This window comes from Sitophilus oryzae, unplaced genomic scaffold (genome assembly GCF_002938485.1).
Source record: "Sitophilus oryzae breed Bouriz unplaced genomic scaffold, Soryzae_2.0 scaffold_1436_pilon_pilon, whole genome shotgun sequence".
Taxonomy (NCBI): Eukaryota; Metazoa; Arthropoda; class Insecta; order Coleoptera; family Curculionidae; genus Sitophilus; species Sitophilus oryzae.
This window is the reverse complement of record NW_022146100.1, coordinates 415004-435021: the sequence shown is the minus strand read 5'-3', so window position 1 is coordinate 435021 and position 20018 is coordinate 415004. Positions and strand designations below refer to the sequence as shown.

Here is a 20018-nt window from a genome sequence, read left to right as displayed (position 1 = left end):
GTTAATTTCTGTTGTGATAAGTGTGGTTGTGTTTGCAGTTTGATTTTTCGGTTTTGATATTATGTTAAAATTAATTTTGAAGTATTGTATCAGCTGTTTTTATGTAATAGTACTTTTTTTAGTTCTATGATTGTTTCTATGTTATGATTTGTTAATGTTTGTTTAACAATGGTATACCAAAGAGATTATACTTAATATACTTATCAATTTGCATAACCTAACTTTTTTATCAATAAACTTTGTAAATTTTCAGATTATTTAATTCCTTTTGTTTCCGTTTGTAATTTTATTTTTAAGACATATTATGTGATTGTTTCACATAATATGTTTTAAAAATAAAATTGCAAATAGCGAATAAAAATAATTAAAATAAAAAAGTGTATTTTACAATTCCCCCCGGCCCCGCACCCCTTTGGCTAACCTATAATGTCAGCTATGTCGAGAGATGGCGTTACGAAAATGGAACCGATTTATTACAAGGAACTTGGGCTTCTTTTTCGTTAGTATATTCTGTGAAGAATACTTTCCATCAAACTAAATGAAAACCTCGCGCATAGCTTTTAATAGACGTGTTTTTCTTTCTTAAACGGCCCGGAAAGTGCCGCTAAAGAATCTTATTTTTTTTCTGCAGTTCTTTTACTGATTTTCCGGTAATTTGGCTAAAATCGTTTATCCACTGTATTAAATAACTAAAACACCTAAAATAGGCTTCAAATCAAAGGCAGTTGAGAAGACGAACTCCCAAGAGCACCGTGTATATTTTCGCGAGACCTCCTACCCACTTTCGCCATAGAGGAATATAAAATTTAATGTGTTTCTCTTTTATTTAGTTTCTCCATGGCTCTCGCCTCCTTTGCCTCGTGCTGGAGACCGCCTCTAGACCGAGCGCTCCCAAGACGAGGCGAGAGGCTCCGAGACAAGACGAGAGCTTCAAGTACACACTCGCCTTGTCTCGGGCTCGGGTCGCCTCGGCGTGTGTGTACTTTAATGCTTAAAGTTTGTGTGAAAGCCACAAAATGTTGTGTAAAATGTTTATGCTTATTTAAAGTGTGATTCTAATTAAATTCTGAGCAATTTTAATTAGTTTTCCAATACCAATTAAATAGATAAAATTGAAGTGCTGTACAAATATTATTTACCTTATATTTTCTTTTTAGTTTTTATAAATACTATGCAATTTTTATACTCATATAAAACATCGATAGCAATTATATTAATACATAACAATAGTAACAATAGATTAAAATTAGTTAAAAAAAATATCTGTACTTTAAACCTATCCTGGAGAATGAAAAACGATATAAAAAGATAAAATAAAAAACTAAGATGGTTTTACTAACCACGATTTAGCCAACATGAAGACAACAATAATTTTAACTGTATTACTAGTGTTCCTATGTAAAAATGACGTTTATGGTGTCCCGAGAAAATTCGCTCAATCTGGTATGTATCTGCATATGACAGGGTGGTCCGTTATTCTAAAAAGTTCCTAAAAACAGATATCCTGTTTGCGATTTTGAAAACATTTCAATAAAACTTTGAAACATTTTAAAATTACTAATTAACATTTTATAATATATTACAAAACTTTTCAGACAAAAAAAGAGAGAAAAGATTAAGAAATAACACATCTGTACAGGGTCCGGCAATAGTGCGTCGGGCATCTGTAGCTCCTAAAATAAAAAAATTAGCAATTCTAAAATATAAAATATTTTTTTTTGTTTTTTTTTTTAAATGGAACGCGCTCTATATTATTTTTGTATTAGATGGAGAATTAAAAAATGAACATTTTTTGTATTTAAAGTATTATTTTATCTGGCTCTCTCAACGGTAAAATACGAGAGAAAAATGATTGGCTGGCTTTGATAAAAAGTTACTGTGGAAAATGCCATATGTAATATAAAATCACGAATATCTGTGAAACCGTTAAAAATTTTGAAATAATCTAAATACAAAAAATGTTCATTTCTTAATTCTCCATCTATTGAAAAAATAATATACAGGGTGTTCCATTTAAAAAAACGAAGAAAAAGTATTTTATATTTTAGAAAGTTTGGCGTAGAATTTTGAACATCCTGTATGTTTTACGATTACCATATTTATAATAATGCAAGTACAGACCATCTAAACTAAATACCTAATACAGTTATGACTTAAGGACAGTTCTTGTATTTTTAATATTTTTTTTAAAAAAAGGCTGAAAATATATTTTTTATTTATTTATTGATATCTCTGAAACATAAAAAATCTGAAAAAAATATTTACTCGTATCTTAGAATTATGTAAAGAAAGCCAAAAATGCAACAATATACAGGGTGTTCAATTTAAAAAAAATCATCCTAGAACATACTTTACGTTTGCATTTAAACAAAGTTCCCAAAGAACTAATAAAAATAACATAAATGGTAAAATATAGATGGGTCACAATAAAGCGTTACATTACTGTCGAAACGTTAATTAAATCTCGAAACAATAATGAAAACTTTCCTCCGAAGTTTGTATACTATTTTATTTTGAACTCCATTAAACAAAAAAGGAGGTAAAATATTTAGTTTGTTTTAGGTAACTTCCTTTTTAAAAACATTTTTATTTGTTATCCTAGAAATGAGTTATTCTGCAGATGGAAGGTCCAACAAAACCTACTACTTATCTCCTGACAAAGGGAACTTCTTCTTAGCGTTCTTGAACTGTTTATCAGCTGGAATGGAGCTCGCTACCATAGAAAGCAAAGAAGAATCAGCCACAGTGAAGACATTACTATTATCAACTAATATAACAGGTTTGCGTTACCAAATTATTATCAACAAATATGGCGTGATCGAATAAATACGACCTAATAAGTGTATTAAACGTAGACTAACATTTTACTCAAGCTAAGAATTTAAGCTTGCTTACAATGGACAATAGCCAAAATGTATCTACAATAAAAAAATACTAACACTGACTAAGTCTACAGACACATACAGGGTGTTTCAAAAAGATTCCTCACGTAAAAATAAGATTTATTTTTCATATCAACATAGGTCCGATTTTGCTTTGTTTCGTAGCTACGGGGTGTTATAGTCTTAATATTTTTTTTCGATTTATTGTAATTTTCTTCCAACTGTTAAAAATATAAATACATTCTTCGAATTCAGAATTTTGAGAAGGCTTTAAATAAGTAGGAAATTTAGTTAAAAACGGATATATTTCAAAAACCACTCGGTATAGTACATGATATATTATGGTATTTTTGGAATTGAAATTCAATGGCAAACCCACTGCGAGCTAAAAAATATACCGACGGGACATAGGGAATGTAAATTGTAATGGGGTCAATTATTGGCTTCCCTGATTATTTTAGAGAATAATTCTATTTAGGTTTATTGAAGAGCACTAAAACCCACATTCAAAAGAATTACTTTAGATATTTTTGATTAGCCCGTTTACGAGTTATCGCCGATTTCTTTTTAAATATTTCTCCTTTCTTATGGCCCTGTATTTACTTATGAGCACCAGTCAAGGTAAAAGATAACTGTCAAATAAAGTTGTCATTTCAGAAATTTATCTATTTAGTGAAAGATTTGGTGCTTTATTATTATTGAAAACTCATTCCTACATCGGAAATCTTAAAGATGTATTTATAAATACAAATTAAATTAACGTAAAATAAAGTAATCAATTACAAGGTTAATTATAGTATTATTACAATATTCAATAACTTATTAATTTAGGTACTATTAAATTGTTAGAACTTAAGGATTTAAGAAGATGTTCAATTATTATTCCATCGACTGCTAGACAATAACCCAGGCGATCATAAAATTCTCTTCTTACATTCGCTAGTTGGTAAACTGAAATTCTATTGCATTCGGCAGAAATAGCATTTTTTAACTCGTTTAGATTTGGGTATTTTTTATCCTTGTATATCCTGTTTTTTAAATGGTCCCAGAGAAAGAAATCATTTGGCGAAATATCAGGAGACCTTGCTGGCCAATTTACTGTATGATTTAGGCCAATAATATTCGGATACAGAGCAGCAAACATGTCCGACACCTTTTGATAACTATTTCCTTTATAATACCATTTAATCATCAATACTTTTTCTTCGGTAGTGTAATTCATGGCTAATATTTTCGATGTAGGTATGAGTTTTTAATAATAATAATAAAGCACTAAATAGATACATTTCTGAAATGACAACTTCATTTGACAGTTATCTTTAACCTTGACTGGTGCTCATAAGTAAATACAGGGCCATAAGAAAGGAGAAATATTTAAAAAGAAATCGACGATAACTCGTAAACGGGCTAATCAAAAATATCTAAAGTAATTCTTTTGAATGTGGGTTTCAGTACTCTTCAATAAACCTAAATAGAATTATTCTCTAAAATAATTAGGGAAGCCAATAATTATTGACCCCATTAAAATTTACATGGGATTTCCTATGTCCCGCTCGACGATGCAACACCCGGTATAGTATTCCGCATTTAAAAATACACAACTTTAGTTTTAAAATATGCTTGAGTCACCCCTGTATGTTCACAAAATTATTTTTCAAATGTGCGTTTCCCCCATATTACCTAAAAAAATTGAAATAAAAATCACAAACCAAAAACCTAATATAGAGCTTTTTCAGAAGCCTGGGTCACCCTGTATATATTTTATTATTATAACCTTTGATTATAACATTAATTTTTGTAAAATAAACATACAAATTAAATATAAAAATATCTACTTTCGAGATTTTACATACTTTTGATCATTTAGATGGTTGGAAAAATGGTTACTGGTTATCTGGAACTGCTCTGGCACACAACGAAACGTCGGAATACCATTGGTTCTCCACCGGCCACAAAATTATTTATTTTGATTGGGCTCCACATCAACCCGACAACACAAATGGGATCGAACGCTGTATTGAAATTGGTTTGCGAAATGAAACCATTGGATGGAACGACCAGAATTGTATGCTCAGTCTTGGATATATATGTCAAACCAGAGGTCCATGTACCTATTCCGGCCAATAATTACCGACTTTCTCCCAAATTAAATGATTATAACGTCACAAATTGCTATTTTTTATTAAACATACCTCAGTTAACTTTTTTATTTGATATCCACAACAGAGTTGCCACCTTTTGTATTTAAAAAATCGGGACAACGTTAACTTATTCAACAAGTTATAACAAAATTGTTGAATAAGTGCCTTAGTTGGACACCCGGTACAATCAGCGAGAGCAAATAGTACAATACTTTTGAATCGAGCCATTCATATAAATGTCATAAATATTTGTTGAAAAAATAAAATAAAAAAAAAAGAATTTTTAATTCGATGTATTGAGAAATAACGGTATCAACGCATCTTCACATTAAAGCCTTTATTTCCAATTTTATATAATACTTATATTTCGTGAGTGTAAATATATTTAGTACATATACTTTGGCACAAAACCAATTGGGAGACTAGAGCACGAAAGTATAAAACAACAATAACAAGTATTTATTACAGATAATAAAAAATAACATTATAAATAATTAATTTAACTCTTTATCGCACAATAGTACACATACATGTATTTATTAGAAGATTTTATTAGAATAGTAAATAAAAAAAATAAAATATTACTAAGCTGCAATAAAGTCTAGGGATTATTGTATTAAAATATAAAGAAGAATATTCTTAAAACTAATCAGCCATTTGTAATAAAGAATTTATGGTACCGTCTTTGTTGCCTCTGTTGGCTTCATACACGGTTTTGATTACTTCGTTTTCGATGTTGGGAAACATTTCTTGTATCTAAAAAAAATATGTATCATCGAAGAATAAGAATGAACATTTTTATTAAAAAAAAAACGTAATTTTTTCTGAGATCTGTACAACGAGAATATACCGCTTTGGCAAAGAAATTTCTAGCATGGGGAGATCTTCAGTGCGATAAAATACCTGTTTTAAATCTGCTTCATTTAATACTGGTACGGGTTCTGGAGCTGACTCCTCCGTTTCTGTTGGCGTTCTGTAGACTTTTAAAGGTTTGACACCTCCTGCATCAGCTCTTGGTACTATCATAACTGGGTACTGAGGAGGATAAACGTAAGATGCAGTAGCCTGTAAAAAATGTAAAATATAGCTGGTTATCAGAGCCTCGAATCAATCAACCCAACAAGCCAATAAACTGAATATTACTTACATTATAACTTAAAACTAAATTAATCATTCCTTCCAAGCCTTCACCTTGTTTGCCGCTGAGTGGATACCAATCTTCATGTGTCTCTCCTTGCAACACTTGTTGTGGTATTGTAATTTGTGTCCAAGCTATTAATTCGTCCATGGTAAAGTTTCTTTCGTCAAATATTTCTATTGTCATTGTTGAAATACCTTGAGGAATCCAACTACAAAAAGAAATCCAAGCAAAAAAAATTAGCAACTACAGTAGACTCGCAATAATCAAAGCTAATATGGGCTGTACACTAGCTCAGATAATTGGAGGATAATAATATTATTTACTAATAAATGCCAGTACCTACGTTAAAATATTTTATTAATAATTTTGACAAATAAAAAAACAACAAACATATAAATGAGACCAGTACAATCAAAAAGAGGACGGTTGGCAACCCTATTTTAGGTACACTACTCAGAACACAATATACTCTTACCAATAAATAACTTTATTCCATCTTGGGTTCTTGCCACCATTAGGGTCCGTAGGTGTTTCATAAATAGAGTGGCCAACTCGTATCCTACAATAAGGATCCATTCTAGTCATCCCATAGTTCTTGGCTAGCTTGGCTTGAGCAATGGTAATACTTAGCCGCCCTGCTGAATTTTGCGCTTGTGCCATACCTGGAAAGAATTATAATGAAAGAATAATAATAAAGCCAGAACTATACAGTATATAGTATATCCCACCAACACTACTATATTGCTGCTGCAAAGCGATAGCCGCTTGTCGGTCGGCCGCTTCTTGCTGCTCTTGAGGAGAAATATTAACACGTAAAAAATCATCAGGCAGAGGTCCTAATAAAACCTATTAACGATAATACATAGTTAGACAATTACAATATTCATTGTTCGCCTATATATTCATTTAATACAAACCCTATTGCGTCGCTCTTTAATTTTATCGGAAATTGCGGACGCCATTTTTGATACTTATAAAATGATTCAAAATTTAAGCATAAATTGTATGCTGTATGTTTCTTTCGTTTTTTCTAGAATATAATATATGTATTTGTTTTTTCTTATATTTTTATTTATTTTTGATTTGACAATAGACAGCGTCATTAGTCATTACTCAGATCAGCTGATTTCTTCTTCTCTCTTGATTAGTTTTACGGCCTAAGCTGCCAGGACTAACTCTGGTTGGTGATCAAATGGTCATCACTAAAATTTACATTTTTGTAATCTGTGGTAACCCAGAAAATCCTTACTTTGATAAACATTACTAATTATATATGATCATGGTCTGCAAAATATTTGTACAAGTATATGATCAAATTGACCATAGAGAAAGACTTATAATAAATTTACATTGACAATTGACAGAAAAGTTCAGTTGTGGACATTTGTGAAATGTTTTTCTGTTTACTGCTGTCTCTTCTCTGCTGTTTTTTGTTTACCGTTTGAGTGATTACGAATGGGAATCGGAATTATTTAAAAATATTTGAAAATTAATCCTTTTTTGGGTTTAAAATAGTGTGATTTATAAATTTAAAATATGGTAGTGTGTACGCCAGATCACGGCATTCAGGCCGATGTTGTTTTTCTTATAGAAGCAACAGCAGTTAATGGAGCCTATATTGAAGATATAACATTTAAATATATTATTCCTACTATTGAGTAAGTTATAGTCCGAATAATAATATTTTTTTTAACTATAATGTATTTTATTTAAGATATTTTAATCAAGGTAGTATAGATGAAAATAGCTATATATCAGAAAACTCAAATTCTTCCTACGGCATTGTTACATATCAAGCTGCTGATTGTTTACCGCGCCTAAGTAGTGATACTTTTGGGCCTTTTTCAAGTCCAAGCAAAGTAATAAGCGCTATAGAAAGACTTGAGTAAGTTTTAAAATTTATGAAAAAGATTTCTATTAATTAGCTTCATTTTGATAGACTGATTGGTGGAAAAGGAGAATCACATGCCAACATAGCTGAAGGTCTAGCCACAGCTCTGTGTTGTTTTGAGGAGCTACAGTTAAAACGTGATCCTAACATTGTAACTCAGAAGCATTGCATTTTGATTTGCAATTCGCCACCTTATTTGTTACCGGTGTTTGAATGTCAACAATATGCTGGAAAAAATGCTGAACAATTGGCCTCCATATTACAAGAGGTAAGTTTTGTAATAGTAAGATAGCCAATCATATCTGTTATTTTTTTTTTTTAGAAAAATGTTAATTTGTCAATTATTTCACCTAGAAAAATACCACCCTTATACAAGTTGTTTGAAAAGAGTGGTGGAGATCTTATTGCCTCACAAACAAAGAATTATGCTAGAGATCCCAGACATTTAGTTCTATTAAAAGGATTTAGGTTGGTAGCAAATAAAATATAAATATTGTTATAAGTAAAAATATATTTATTTAAAAAAATAGCTTAAAAGAAAGACCGGTAAGTCCACCTCCAGGCACAGTGACCAATCAACCTCAACTTTCATCAAATCCTCTTCCTATAACTTCTATGCCCAGTCCGTTAACTGGAAACGACAGCCCAATACATAACTCACAAATTGGTACACCTCAGAATCCAAACATGATGGGTAATAACTCGCCTACTGTTGGACAAAGTCCAGTGTATCGATCACCAAATCCTCAAGGTAGGTTGGCACTTTATACTGATTAAACTAAGAATTGGCTTCTAACAAGGAGTTGGGAGTCTTATTGTTTACACTTTAATATAGTGAATATAATTATATTGTATTTTCTTAATATAGTTGGTAGAATAATGCAAACGACTCAAATGGCTCCTATGGGAATGGCAGGTATGCCTGCCCCACCTGGTTATCATGCTGCTACAGGTAAGAATTTTATTTTATATAGTATGTACCAAAAAGTTTGCAACAAATAGAGAAAAAAATATTATCCAGTATTTATTGTTTTTCATGTACTTGTTTCAATAACTAAATATTATGTAATAAAAAGGTTGCTGCCGTTTTTTGCCATACCGGGTGTAATCTCAAAAGTGGCTCGCCCCTATAACTTTTTATTTTTTTTGATAGAAAAATGAAATTCGGTGTGTTAGTGTATGACATAAATTAGTATTGATTGACATATTTAATTATTTTTGATCACTTCCTGTTTCACTGGAAATGACTAAAACTTTTGATTTTTAAACGGCACCTTTGGTATATTTTTACTTTATTCGATAGAAAATGACATTCTGAATAGAACGACATATCATATGTCAACTTTTTTCAATCTAGAGTGCCATGGCTGTGTTAAAAGCACTAATATTTAATGAAGGAGCCTTGGAAAAATATATTTGATCGTCTAAGGTTTTTTGTGTCTTGTCCTGTCTGGTTAAAAGATGCCCAAATCATATTTTTAATAATTATATCTCAATTTTTTCAAATGGAGCAACGGTGGAAAAATCATTTTTTTACTAATTATTTGGTACCACACAATTGGTATTTTGAGTCAAATTGAAAAAATTTGAAAGAAACCCTTTGAATAAGAAGACTAAGGAAGGAGCATATCAAAAATCTTAGGTACACCGCGATGGGCCTCAAATATGGCCGACTTAAATTCCGGTTTATCAGTGTCGTTCTAATTTTATTTAAAAAATGTAAAACTATGATGTAGTCTATAGACGTGGGGTAGACTCAATAATTTGTTGTTTTATTTTACGTTGTAAATAAATGTTGGTAGTTATTAAAAGTGTTATAAAAATATATAATTCTAATAAAAATAGATAAGTTATAATAAGTATTTATTAACACAAACATCCGATACGCTACTGAAGCAGGTAAGTCAAATTAACGTATCTAAATTCTTTGACATCTAATCTTTGACAAGTAATAAATAAAAGCTAAATGCAAGAAAAATATATAATTTAGTTAATTTAAGTAAATTTCATAATGATCGGTTTACTACACGTATGTATATTATATAGTCACTTACTGAAGCTTTAAAAGTTGTTCCATTATTTCACCAATTTTTGCCGAGATCTACCGCACGCTACAATAACCAACTATTTTAGAGTCTTTTTCGATAAATCGCGATAGTGTCACTGTTAATTTAAGTTCTGCCACAATTTCCATCTAGATTTACTACCTTTATACAACTATCAGTAGTAGAATAAATAACAAATAACATAAAATAAGCTCCGTAAAGACTGACAAATCCACAAAATTTCAAATCAAATTCAAATATGTCAAATGAATCGTCTAACAGAACTGTCAAGGATCCCCACCCTAGAGAGCTTTTATGGTGGCTTTTCCGCCCACCATGCATGAATACATGGATAGCATTATGCTCCTTCCTTAGTCTTCTTATTCAAAGAAGAAACCATATAGGCGAAAATGTCAAAAGTTGACATATGATATGTCATTGTATTCAGAGTGTCATTTTCTATTGAATAAAGTAAATAATACTGAGGGTGTCATTTAAAAATCAACAGTTGAAGTCATTTCCGGTGAAACAGGAAATGACCATAAACAACTGAATAAGTCAATCTATGTCATATACTAAAATACCAAATCTGTTTTTTTTTATCTGTAAAAATAAAAAAGTTATAGGGGAGAGACTTTTGAGAGGCACCAGGTATACTAGATACAGAATGTTCCTGAAAGGTTTTAATCCAAAATAAATAGTTAACTAAATATCTTAACCTTAAGAACGTACAGTGGAATTTTATATAGACCTCTGGGACATACGCTGTATACATACTTAAGACAGGCTTGATAATGTGGAAATTTGCTATTTAAAATCTCAATAAAACTTTAAAATAATAATGACTTCTAAAAAAATAGGTAATAAAGTGTTCCAATTATTATTTATCAATATTTCTGATTTTTTGTTGGTTAATTTGTGTATTTGAGTATTTTTCTTTTATTTGTGTAGTGATTTGTGTATTTTTCTTTTGTTATACAGATTGTAGTTATAGAAAATTGAATATCCTACATTAGCTATGTTTTAATTAACTTAGATTATCAAATGATCACTTATTTAAAAATAAATGTACTAATAGTTTGTTAAAAAAACAGGAAATAGACCGACATGGCCTATGCCGCCACCCACTCAGCAACCGCGACCATATATGCCTCAGAATCAGCCTGTCAACACTACATCTGGTGGAAGTGCCCTGATAGCTCAACTCAACCAACCTCCTTCTATATCTGCCAGCAACGTAAATGTCAACCAATTTGGACAAAGTATGTATCATACCATCGAAAAAAAACGGCGACAGAGATGGCTTGGAAATTGGTTATTTTATATATAGAATGGGCTCTTTCACTATATTTTGGAATTAGCATAATTGAATAAAGCAATTAATTCTAGAATTTTCTGCTATCTCACTTTCGAAAAATTTGAAGTCGTTCTTAAGAAAATAAATAAAAACAAAAAAGCCCAGAACAAAAATCCGCACTTTATTTTTAATACGTCACACCTGGCATGTTGAAAAGCGGCAACGCCCGGGCCATGCATGACCCACCACTGCCTCCACACAAGGCCATTCAACCTTTTCCAATATGAAGCGGAGTTAGAAGTGCTTTATTTGGCGCGTATTTTAAAACCTGTTTTATTTCCAAATAGACATTTTTCACACAAATGTCGCGTTAGATTACGTAATATTTCACTGATTTTTTTAATATACAGGGAGTCTAAAGCTCTCCACATAAGTATGGAATTTTTTGTATTATTACTTTTATGAAACATCAGTTAGTTACTTTTTATAAAAAGGTCTGCTTTTCTCAGAAAATAGTAGGTAGTGTACTAGTGTAAATATTCAAACTTGAGGTAGCATATATAGGGTGTTCAAAATCATCGGAAAAGAAATAACCAGAAATATATGACAGAAAATAGCAATATAAACTAAATATTCAATTGGAAACACTTACCTGTACCATAGTTTAGAATTTACTGCACGTTTGATAAATATATACTATTATGGACAGTATAGGAAGTTACTTGTCTTAGTAAAAGCCTTGGTAAATGCTCTGGAATTAGAAACTACACTGGTCAGTAAAAAATATGAATAATTTTCTTATGTTTTGCAGCATTACACAAATGGGAATAAATTTAAACTATAATAGGTGAGGATAACTAAAAAATATAATATGTGTTTCAAGATTTATATAGAAAAAACTAAATACCTTTTTATAACGTCATTTCTTTTTTTTTTGCATAGTTCTTCAATAAAATATTGGATATTCTGGAACAAGATGGATTTAATAATAAATTTGGACATATGTGAGGGGCAATTGTGAGACCTAAAAAAGACTTACATCCAGGCCATTTATATTTTCAAATGTGAATGTTGTCAATATCTTTCTGTGATCTTTTGATGTAAAAAGCTTGTCTATTCTCCCAATATTTTACTTGTAGTAAGGTAAGTGTGGCTGTATCCATAACTACATCCCTCACTAGGGTAACAGAGGCTTTGGGGCCTTGGCCTTTTGAGGCATATTTAATGCACTTCTTACCCGAGAACTACTAGTAGGAGTGAAATTATCTCTTTTAATAGCTGTCAATCATTTTTACGAAGCTCGTCATTTTGGGGAATATAAAAGCAGAAACCTTGGGACCCCTCTATAATGATCGTGGACAATTTGGGAACAGAGCATGCAAAAGGTATGCTAATAAAATGTTACTACCTACCCTTTAATACCTATCTTTTGATTATTGTAAGTAACCATTATAAGGTACTATGCAGACTGAGGTGAAGGCTTTTACTCATTTAGGTGTAATATCTTGATAAATACTTCTAGTTCTTACCTTAAAATAATTAATAATAGAGGAGTACGACAAGCACAAAAGTTTGAAGTTCCCTATGTGGAATGTCTGTTTGGATTTTTTACACTGTTATTTTCACAATTTTCTGATCACACCATGCACTGAACACTAAGAACTAAACAAACGTGTTGCGGAAGCACAACAAACTAGAGATAATTAATTATTTCTGGTATGCAATCGGAACGAGAAACCACTACCGGCTTGTCAGGTTAAAGGTAAACAATTTAATAATGCGCTGCCTTCGTCGCCATATTTGCCCTGCCCATATCATGTTGATTGGCCTTGAGTTGAGGTGGTGCTGGTCAAATCAAATCGCAATGTTGCCAGTTGTTGGCTGGGGGACGAGCACGGTTCTGCAGTGTGATTGGGCGTATTTTTCATACGTCATCAATTGGCGCTTTAAAATTATTTCAAATTAAAGCAATTTTGAGGGCCTATAAAAAAATTATTCAGTGTCATGGAACTATTTTTTTTGGATAAATATACTGAAAATAGTCTTCTATTTCAGATTTTATCCTTGAATTGGGTATTTAATTTTTTGTGAAAGAGCCCATTAAAAGCACATTACTATTATCTAGGAATTTTTTTTTTAACTAAATATAAATTTTTGACTCGACAGAAATTATCGATTTTCATTTTAATGGCTACTCTGACGCGTTAATTTTTCCTTCTTAAGGTATTATATTAATATTTTTTTTTTCAATTTTTTTTTAATATCTAGTTAACGTTAACGCGAATTCACCCATAAATAAAATGAATATGGGACAACAGCCTAATGTTCAAACTTCAATGGCTCAGAATCCATCTATAAATTCCCCAATGCCTCAGGTTTCTCAGCCCAATCCTGTTGTTACTTCACAAGCACAGGTAAGTTTATCATTAATGTTCTTACAAGAAATGTTTTTTGTTTTTTTGCATAGTATAAGGTTTTGTGTCATTACTAAAATAATTTACAGTCAATAACTTTATGGGGTTCTATCAATTACTGTCCTATAACTGTCAAAAGTTATTAACTATGATCCCTTCCCCAACACAAACGGTACATTGTGAGACAGGAAATTGTAGAGAGAAACAAGCCCTATAACATAGGATACAACATTTTAATGAACAGTGCTTTCCATAAAATTAATATAATGTAAAATATATGAAATAATATTATACATGTACTGATTTCTTTCGAAAATCGACAACTATGAAACTATGATCCCTTCCCGGACAGAAACGGTACATTGTGAGACAGGAAATTGTAGAGAGAAACAAGCCCTATAACATGGGATACAACATTTTAATGAACAGTGCTTTCTATAAAATTAATAAAATGAAAAATATATGAAATAATATTATACATGTACTGATTTCTTTCGAAAATCGACAACTATGAAACTATGATCCCTTCCCGGACACAAACGGTACATTGTGAGACAGGAAATTTCTGTAGAGAGAAACAAGCCCCTATAACATAGGATACAACATTTTAATGAACAGTGCTTTCCATAAAATTAATATAATGTGTAAAATATGAAATAATATACATATACTGATTTCTTTCGAAAATCGACAACTATGAAACTAGATCCCTTCCCGGACACACAAACGGTACATTGTAAGACAGGAAATTGTAGAGAGAAACAAGCCCTATAACATAGGATACGACATATTTAATGAACAGTGCTTTCCATAAAATTAATATAATGTAAAAATATATGAAATAATATTATACATGTACTGATTTCTTTTTCGAAAATCGACAACTATGAAACTATGATCCCTTCCCGGACACAAACGGTACATTGTAAGACAGGAAATTGTAGAGAGAAACAAGCCCTATAACATAGGATACGACATTTTAATGAACAAAAGTTTCATAAAATTAATATAATGTAAAATATATGAAATAATATATACATGTACTTGATTTCTTTCGAAATTTAACAACTATGAAACTATGATCCCTTCCCGGACACAAACGGTACATTGTAAGACAGAATTGTAGAGAGAAACAAGCCCTATAACATGGGATACAACATTTTAATGAACAGTGCTTCCTATAAAATCAATAAAATGAAAAATATATGAAATAATATTATACATGTACTGATTTCTTTCTGAAAATCGACAACTATGAAACTATGATCCTTCCCGGACACAAACGGTACATTGTGAGACAGAAATTGTAGAGAGAGAAACAAGCCCTATAACATAGGATACAACATTTAATGAACAGTGCTTTCCATAAAATTAATATATAATGTAAAATATATGAAATAATATTATATATGTACTGATTTCTTTCGAAAATCGACAACTATGAAACTATGATCCCTTCCCTGGACACAAACGGTACATTGTGAGACAGGAAATTGTAGAGAGAGAAACAAGCCCTATAACATAGGATACAACATTTTAATGAACAGTGCTTTTCCATAAAATTAATATAATGTAAAATATATGAAATAATATTATACATGTACTGATTTCTTTCGAAAATCGACAACTATGAAACTATGATCCTTCCTCGGACACAAACGGTACATTGTGAGACAGGAAATTGTAGAGAGAAACAAGCCCTAACATAGATACAACATTTTAATGAACAGTGCTTTCCATAAAATTAATATAATGTAAAATATATGAAATAATATTATACATGTACTGATTTCTTTCGAAAATCGACAACTATGAAACTATGTGATCCCTTCCCGGACACACAAACGGTACATTGTGAGACAGGAAATTGTAGAGAGAAACAAGCCCTATAACATGGGATACAACATTTTAATGAACAGTGCTTTCTATAAAATTAATAAAATGAAAAATATATGAAATAATATTATACATGTACTGATTTCTTTCGAAAATCGACAACTATGAAACTATGATCCCTTCCCGGACACAAACGGTACATTGTGAGACAGGAAATTGTAGAGAGAAACAAGCCCTATAACATAGGATACAACATTTTAATGAACAGTGCTTTCCATAAAATTAATATAATGTAAAATATATGAAATAATATTATACATGTACTGATTTCTTTCGAAAATCGACAACTATGAAAAACTATGGATCCCTTCCCGGACACAAACGGTACATTGTAAGACAGGAAATTGTAGAGAGAAACAAGCCCTATAACATAGGATACGGACATTTTAATGAACAGTGCTTTCCATAAAATTAATATAATGTATTATATGAAATAATATTATACATGTACTGATTTCTTTCGAAAATCGACAACTATGAAACTATGATCCCTTCCCGGACACAAACGGTACATTGTAAGACAGGAAATTGTAGAGAGAAACAAGCCCTATAACATAGGATACGACATTTTAATGAACAGTGCTTTCCATAAAATTAATATAATGTAAAATATATGAAATAATATTATACATGTACTGATTTCTTTCGAAAATCGACAACTATGAAACTATGATCCCTTCCCGGACACAAACGGTACATTGTAAGACAGGAAATTGTAGAGAGAAACAAGCCCTATAACATAGGATACGACATTTTAATGAACAGTGCTTTCCATAAAATTAATATAATGTAAAATATATGAAATAATATTATAAGCATATACTGATTTTTTCGATCGACAACTATGAAACTATGATCCCTTCCTGGACACAAACGGTACATTGTAAGACAGGAAATTGTAGAGAGAAACAAGCCTCTATAATGATAGGATACGACATTTTAATGAACAGTGCTTTCCATAAAATTAATATAATGTAAATATATATGAAATAATATTATACATGTACTGATTTCTTTCGAAAATCGACAACTATGAAACTATGATCCCTTCCCGGACACAAACGGTACATTGTAAGACAGGAAATTGTAGAGAGAAACAAGCCCTATAACATATAGGATACGATATTTTAATGAACAGTGCTTTCCATAAAATTAATATAATGTAAAAATATATGGAAATAATATTATGATGTACTGATTTCGAAAATCGACAACTCTGAAACTATGATCCCTTCCCGGACACAAACGGTACATTGTGAGACAGGAAATTGTAGAGAGAAACAAGCCCTATAACATGGGATACAACATTTTAATGAACAGTGCTTTCCATAAAATTAATATAATGTAAAATATATGAAATAATATTATACATGTACTGATTTCTTTCGAAAATCGACAACTCTGAAACTATGATCCCTTCCCGGACACACACAAACGGTACATTGTGACAGGAAATTGTAGAGAGAAACAAGCTTCCTATAACATGGGATACAACATTTTAATGAACAGTGCTTTCCATAAAATTAATATAATGTAAAATATATAGAAATAATATTATATGTACTTGATTTCTTTCGAAAATCGACAACTCTGAAACTATGATCCCTTCCCGGACAACAAACGGTACATTGTGAGACAGGAAATTGTAGAGAGAAACAAGCCCTATAACATGGATACAACATTTTAATGAACAGTGCTTTCCATAAAATTAATATAATGTAAAAATATATGAAATAATATTATACATGTACTGATTTCTTTCGAAAATCGACAACTCTGAAACTATGATCCTTCCCGGACACAAACGGTACATTGTATGAGACAGGAAACAGAGAGAAACAAGTCCTATAACATGGGATACAACATTTTAATGAACAGTGCTTTCCATAAATTAATATAATGTAAAAATATATGAAATAATATTATACAATGTACTGATTTTCGAAAATCGACAACTCTGAAACTATGATCCCTTCCCGGACACAAACGGTACATTGTGAGACAGGAAATTGTAGAGAGAAACAAGCCCTATAATATGATACAACATTTTAATGAACAGTGCTTTCCATAAAATTAATATAATGTAAAATATATGAAATAATATTATACATGTACTGATTTCTTTCGAAAATCGACAACTCTGAAACTATGATCCCTTCCCGGACACAAACGGTACATTGTGAGACAGAAATTGTAGAGAGAAACAAGCCCTATAACATGGGGATACAACATTTTAATGAACAGTGCTTTCCATAAAATTAATATAATGTAAAATATATGAAATAATATTATACATGTACTGATTTCTTTCGAAAATCGACAACTCTTGAAACTATGATCCCTTCCCGGACACAAACGGTACATTGTGAGACAGGAAATTGTAGAGAGAAACAAGCCCTATAACATGGGATAAACATTTTAATGAACAGTAGCTTTCCATAAAATTCAATATAATGTAAAATATATGAAATAATATTATATATGTACTGATTTCTTTCGAAAATCGACAACTATGAAACTATGATCCTCTTCCTGACACAAACGGTACATTGTAAGACAGGAAATTGTAGAGAGAAACAAGCCCTATAACATAGGATAATGACATTTTAATGAACAGTGCTTTCCATAAAATTAATATAATGTAAAATATATGAAATAATATTATACATGTACTGGATTTCTTTTCGAAAATCGACAACTATGAAACTATGATCCCTTCCCGGACACAAACGGTACATTGTAAGACAGAAATTGTAGAGAGAAACAAGCCCTATAACATGGGATACAACATTTTAATGAACAGTGCTTTCCATAAAATTAATATAATAAAATATATGAAATAATATTATACATGTACCATTTCTTTCGAAAATGGGACAACTATGAAACTATGATCCCTTCCCGGACACAAACGGTACATTGTAAGATTGTGAAATTGTAGAGAGAAACAAGCCTCTATAACATAGGATACGACATTTTAATGAACAGTGCTTTCCATAAAATTAATATAATGTAAAATATATGAAATAATATTATACATGTACTGATTTCTTTCGAAAATCGACAACTATGAAACTATGATCCCTTCCCGGACACAAACGGTACATTGTAAGACAGGAAATTGTAGAGAGAAACAAGCCCTATAACATGGGATACAACATTTTAATGAACAGTGCTTTCCATAAAATTAATATAATGTAAAATATATGAAATAATATTATACATGTACTGATTTCTTTCGAAAATCGACAACTCTGAAACTATGATCCCTTCCCGGACACAAACGGTACATTGTGAGACAGGAAATTGTAGAGAGAAACAAGCCCTATAACATGGGATACAACATTTTAATGAACAAAGTGCTATTATAAAATTAATATAATGTAAAATATATGAAATAATATTATACATGTACTGATTTCTTTTCGAAAATCGACAACTCTGAAACTATGATCCCTTCCCGGACAATAAACGGTACATTGTGAGACAGGAAATTGTAGAGAGAAACAAGCCCTATAACATGGGATACAACATTTTAATGAACAGTGTCCTTCATAAAATTAATATAATGTAAAATATATGAATAATATTATACATACCTGATTTCTTTCTGAAAATCGACAACTCTGAAACTATGATCCCTTCCCTGACACAAACGGTACATTGTGAGACAGGAAATTGTAGAGAGAAACAAGCCCTATAACATGGGATACAACATTTTAATGAACAGTGCTTCCATAAAATTAATATAATGTAAAATATATGAAATAATATTATACATGTACTGATTTCTTCGGAAAAATCGACAACTCTGAAACCGCGATCCCTTCCTTGGACACAAACGGTACATTGTGAGACAGGAAATTGAGAGAACACAAGCCCTATAACATGGGATACAACATTTTAATGAACAGTGCTTTCCATAAATTAATATAATGTAAAATATATGAAATAATATACATGCAATTGATTTCTTTCGAAAATCGACAACTCTGAAACTATGATCCCTTCCTGGACACAAACGGTACATTGTGAGACAGGAAATTGTAGAGAGAAACAAGCCCTATAACATGGGATACAACATTTTAATGAACAGTGCTTTCATAAAATTAATATAATGTAAAATATATGAAATAATATTATACATGTACTGATTTCTTTTCGAAAATCGACAACTTGAAACTATGATCCCTTCCCGGACACAAACGGTACATTGTGAGACAGGAAATTAGAGAGAAACAAGCCCTATAACATGGGATACAACATTTTAATGAACAGTGCTTTCCATAAAAATTAATATAATGTAAAATA

General features: G+C 31.1%; 3 protein-coding genes across 4 annotated transcripts in view; 2 read left to right on the top strand and 1 right to left on the bottom strand.

The window, feature by feature from the left end:
- The first annotated feature begins 1280 nt into the window (after positions 1-1280).
- LOC115876398 (C-type lectin 37Db-like) lies at positions 1281-5226 on the top strand. Its single transcript, XM_030892171.1, has 3 exons — positions 1281-1443; positions 2603-2779; positions 4750-5226. Exons 1-3 carry the CDS (start codon positions 1356-1358, stop codon positions 5007-5009), a joined length of 525 nt encoding a protein of 174 aa, XP_030748031.1. The 5' UTR covers positions 1281-1355; the 3' UTR covers positions 5010-5226.
- A 119-nt stretch (positions 5227-5345) lies between these two features.
- Positions 5346-7304, bottom strand: LOC115876397 (toll-interacting protein-like). Its single transcript, XM_030892170.1, has 6 exons — positions 7082-7304; positions 6893-7010; positions 6640-6826; positions 6171-6372; positions 5927-6088; positions 5346-5779 (listed from the first exon to the last, which is right to left on the bottom strand). The coding sequence occupies exons 1-6, from the start codon at positions 7124-7126 to the stop codon at positions 5669-5671; spliced, it is 825 nt and encodes a 274-aa protein (XP_030748030.1). The 5' UTR covers positions 7127-7304; the 3' UTR covers positions 5346-5668.
- Positions 7305-7546: 242 nt separating this feature from the next.
- LOC115876396 (mediator of RNA polymerase II transcription subunit 25-like) overlaps positions 7547-20018 on the top strand; it is a 36677-nt gene continuing 24205 nt past the window's right edge. For both annotated transcript variants that reach the window (XM_030892168.1, XM_030892169.1), the window contains exons 1-8: positions 7547-7822; positions 7879-8049; positions 8104-8323; positions 8378-8523; positions 8586-8806; positions 8924-9007; positions 11195-11362; positions 13666-13811. In XM_030892168.1, the coding sequence (XP_030748028.1) occupies positions 7701-7822; positions 7879-8049; positions 8104-8323; positions 8378-8523; positions 8586-8806; positions 8924-9007; positions 11195-11362; positions 13666-13811 (1278 nt within the window). In that variant the 5' untranslated portion in view covers positions 7547-7700. The remainder of the gene's footprint in view (positions 7823-7878; positions 8050-8103; positions 8324-8377; positions 8524-8585; positions 8807-8923; positions 9008-11194; positions 11363-13665; positions 13812-20018) is intronic.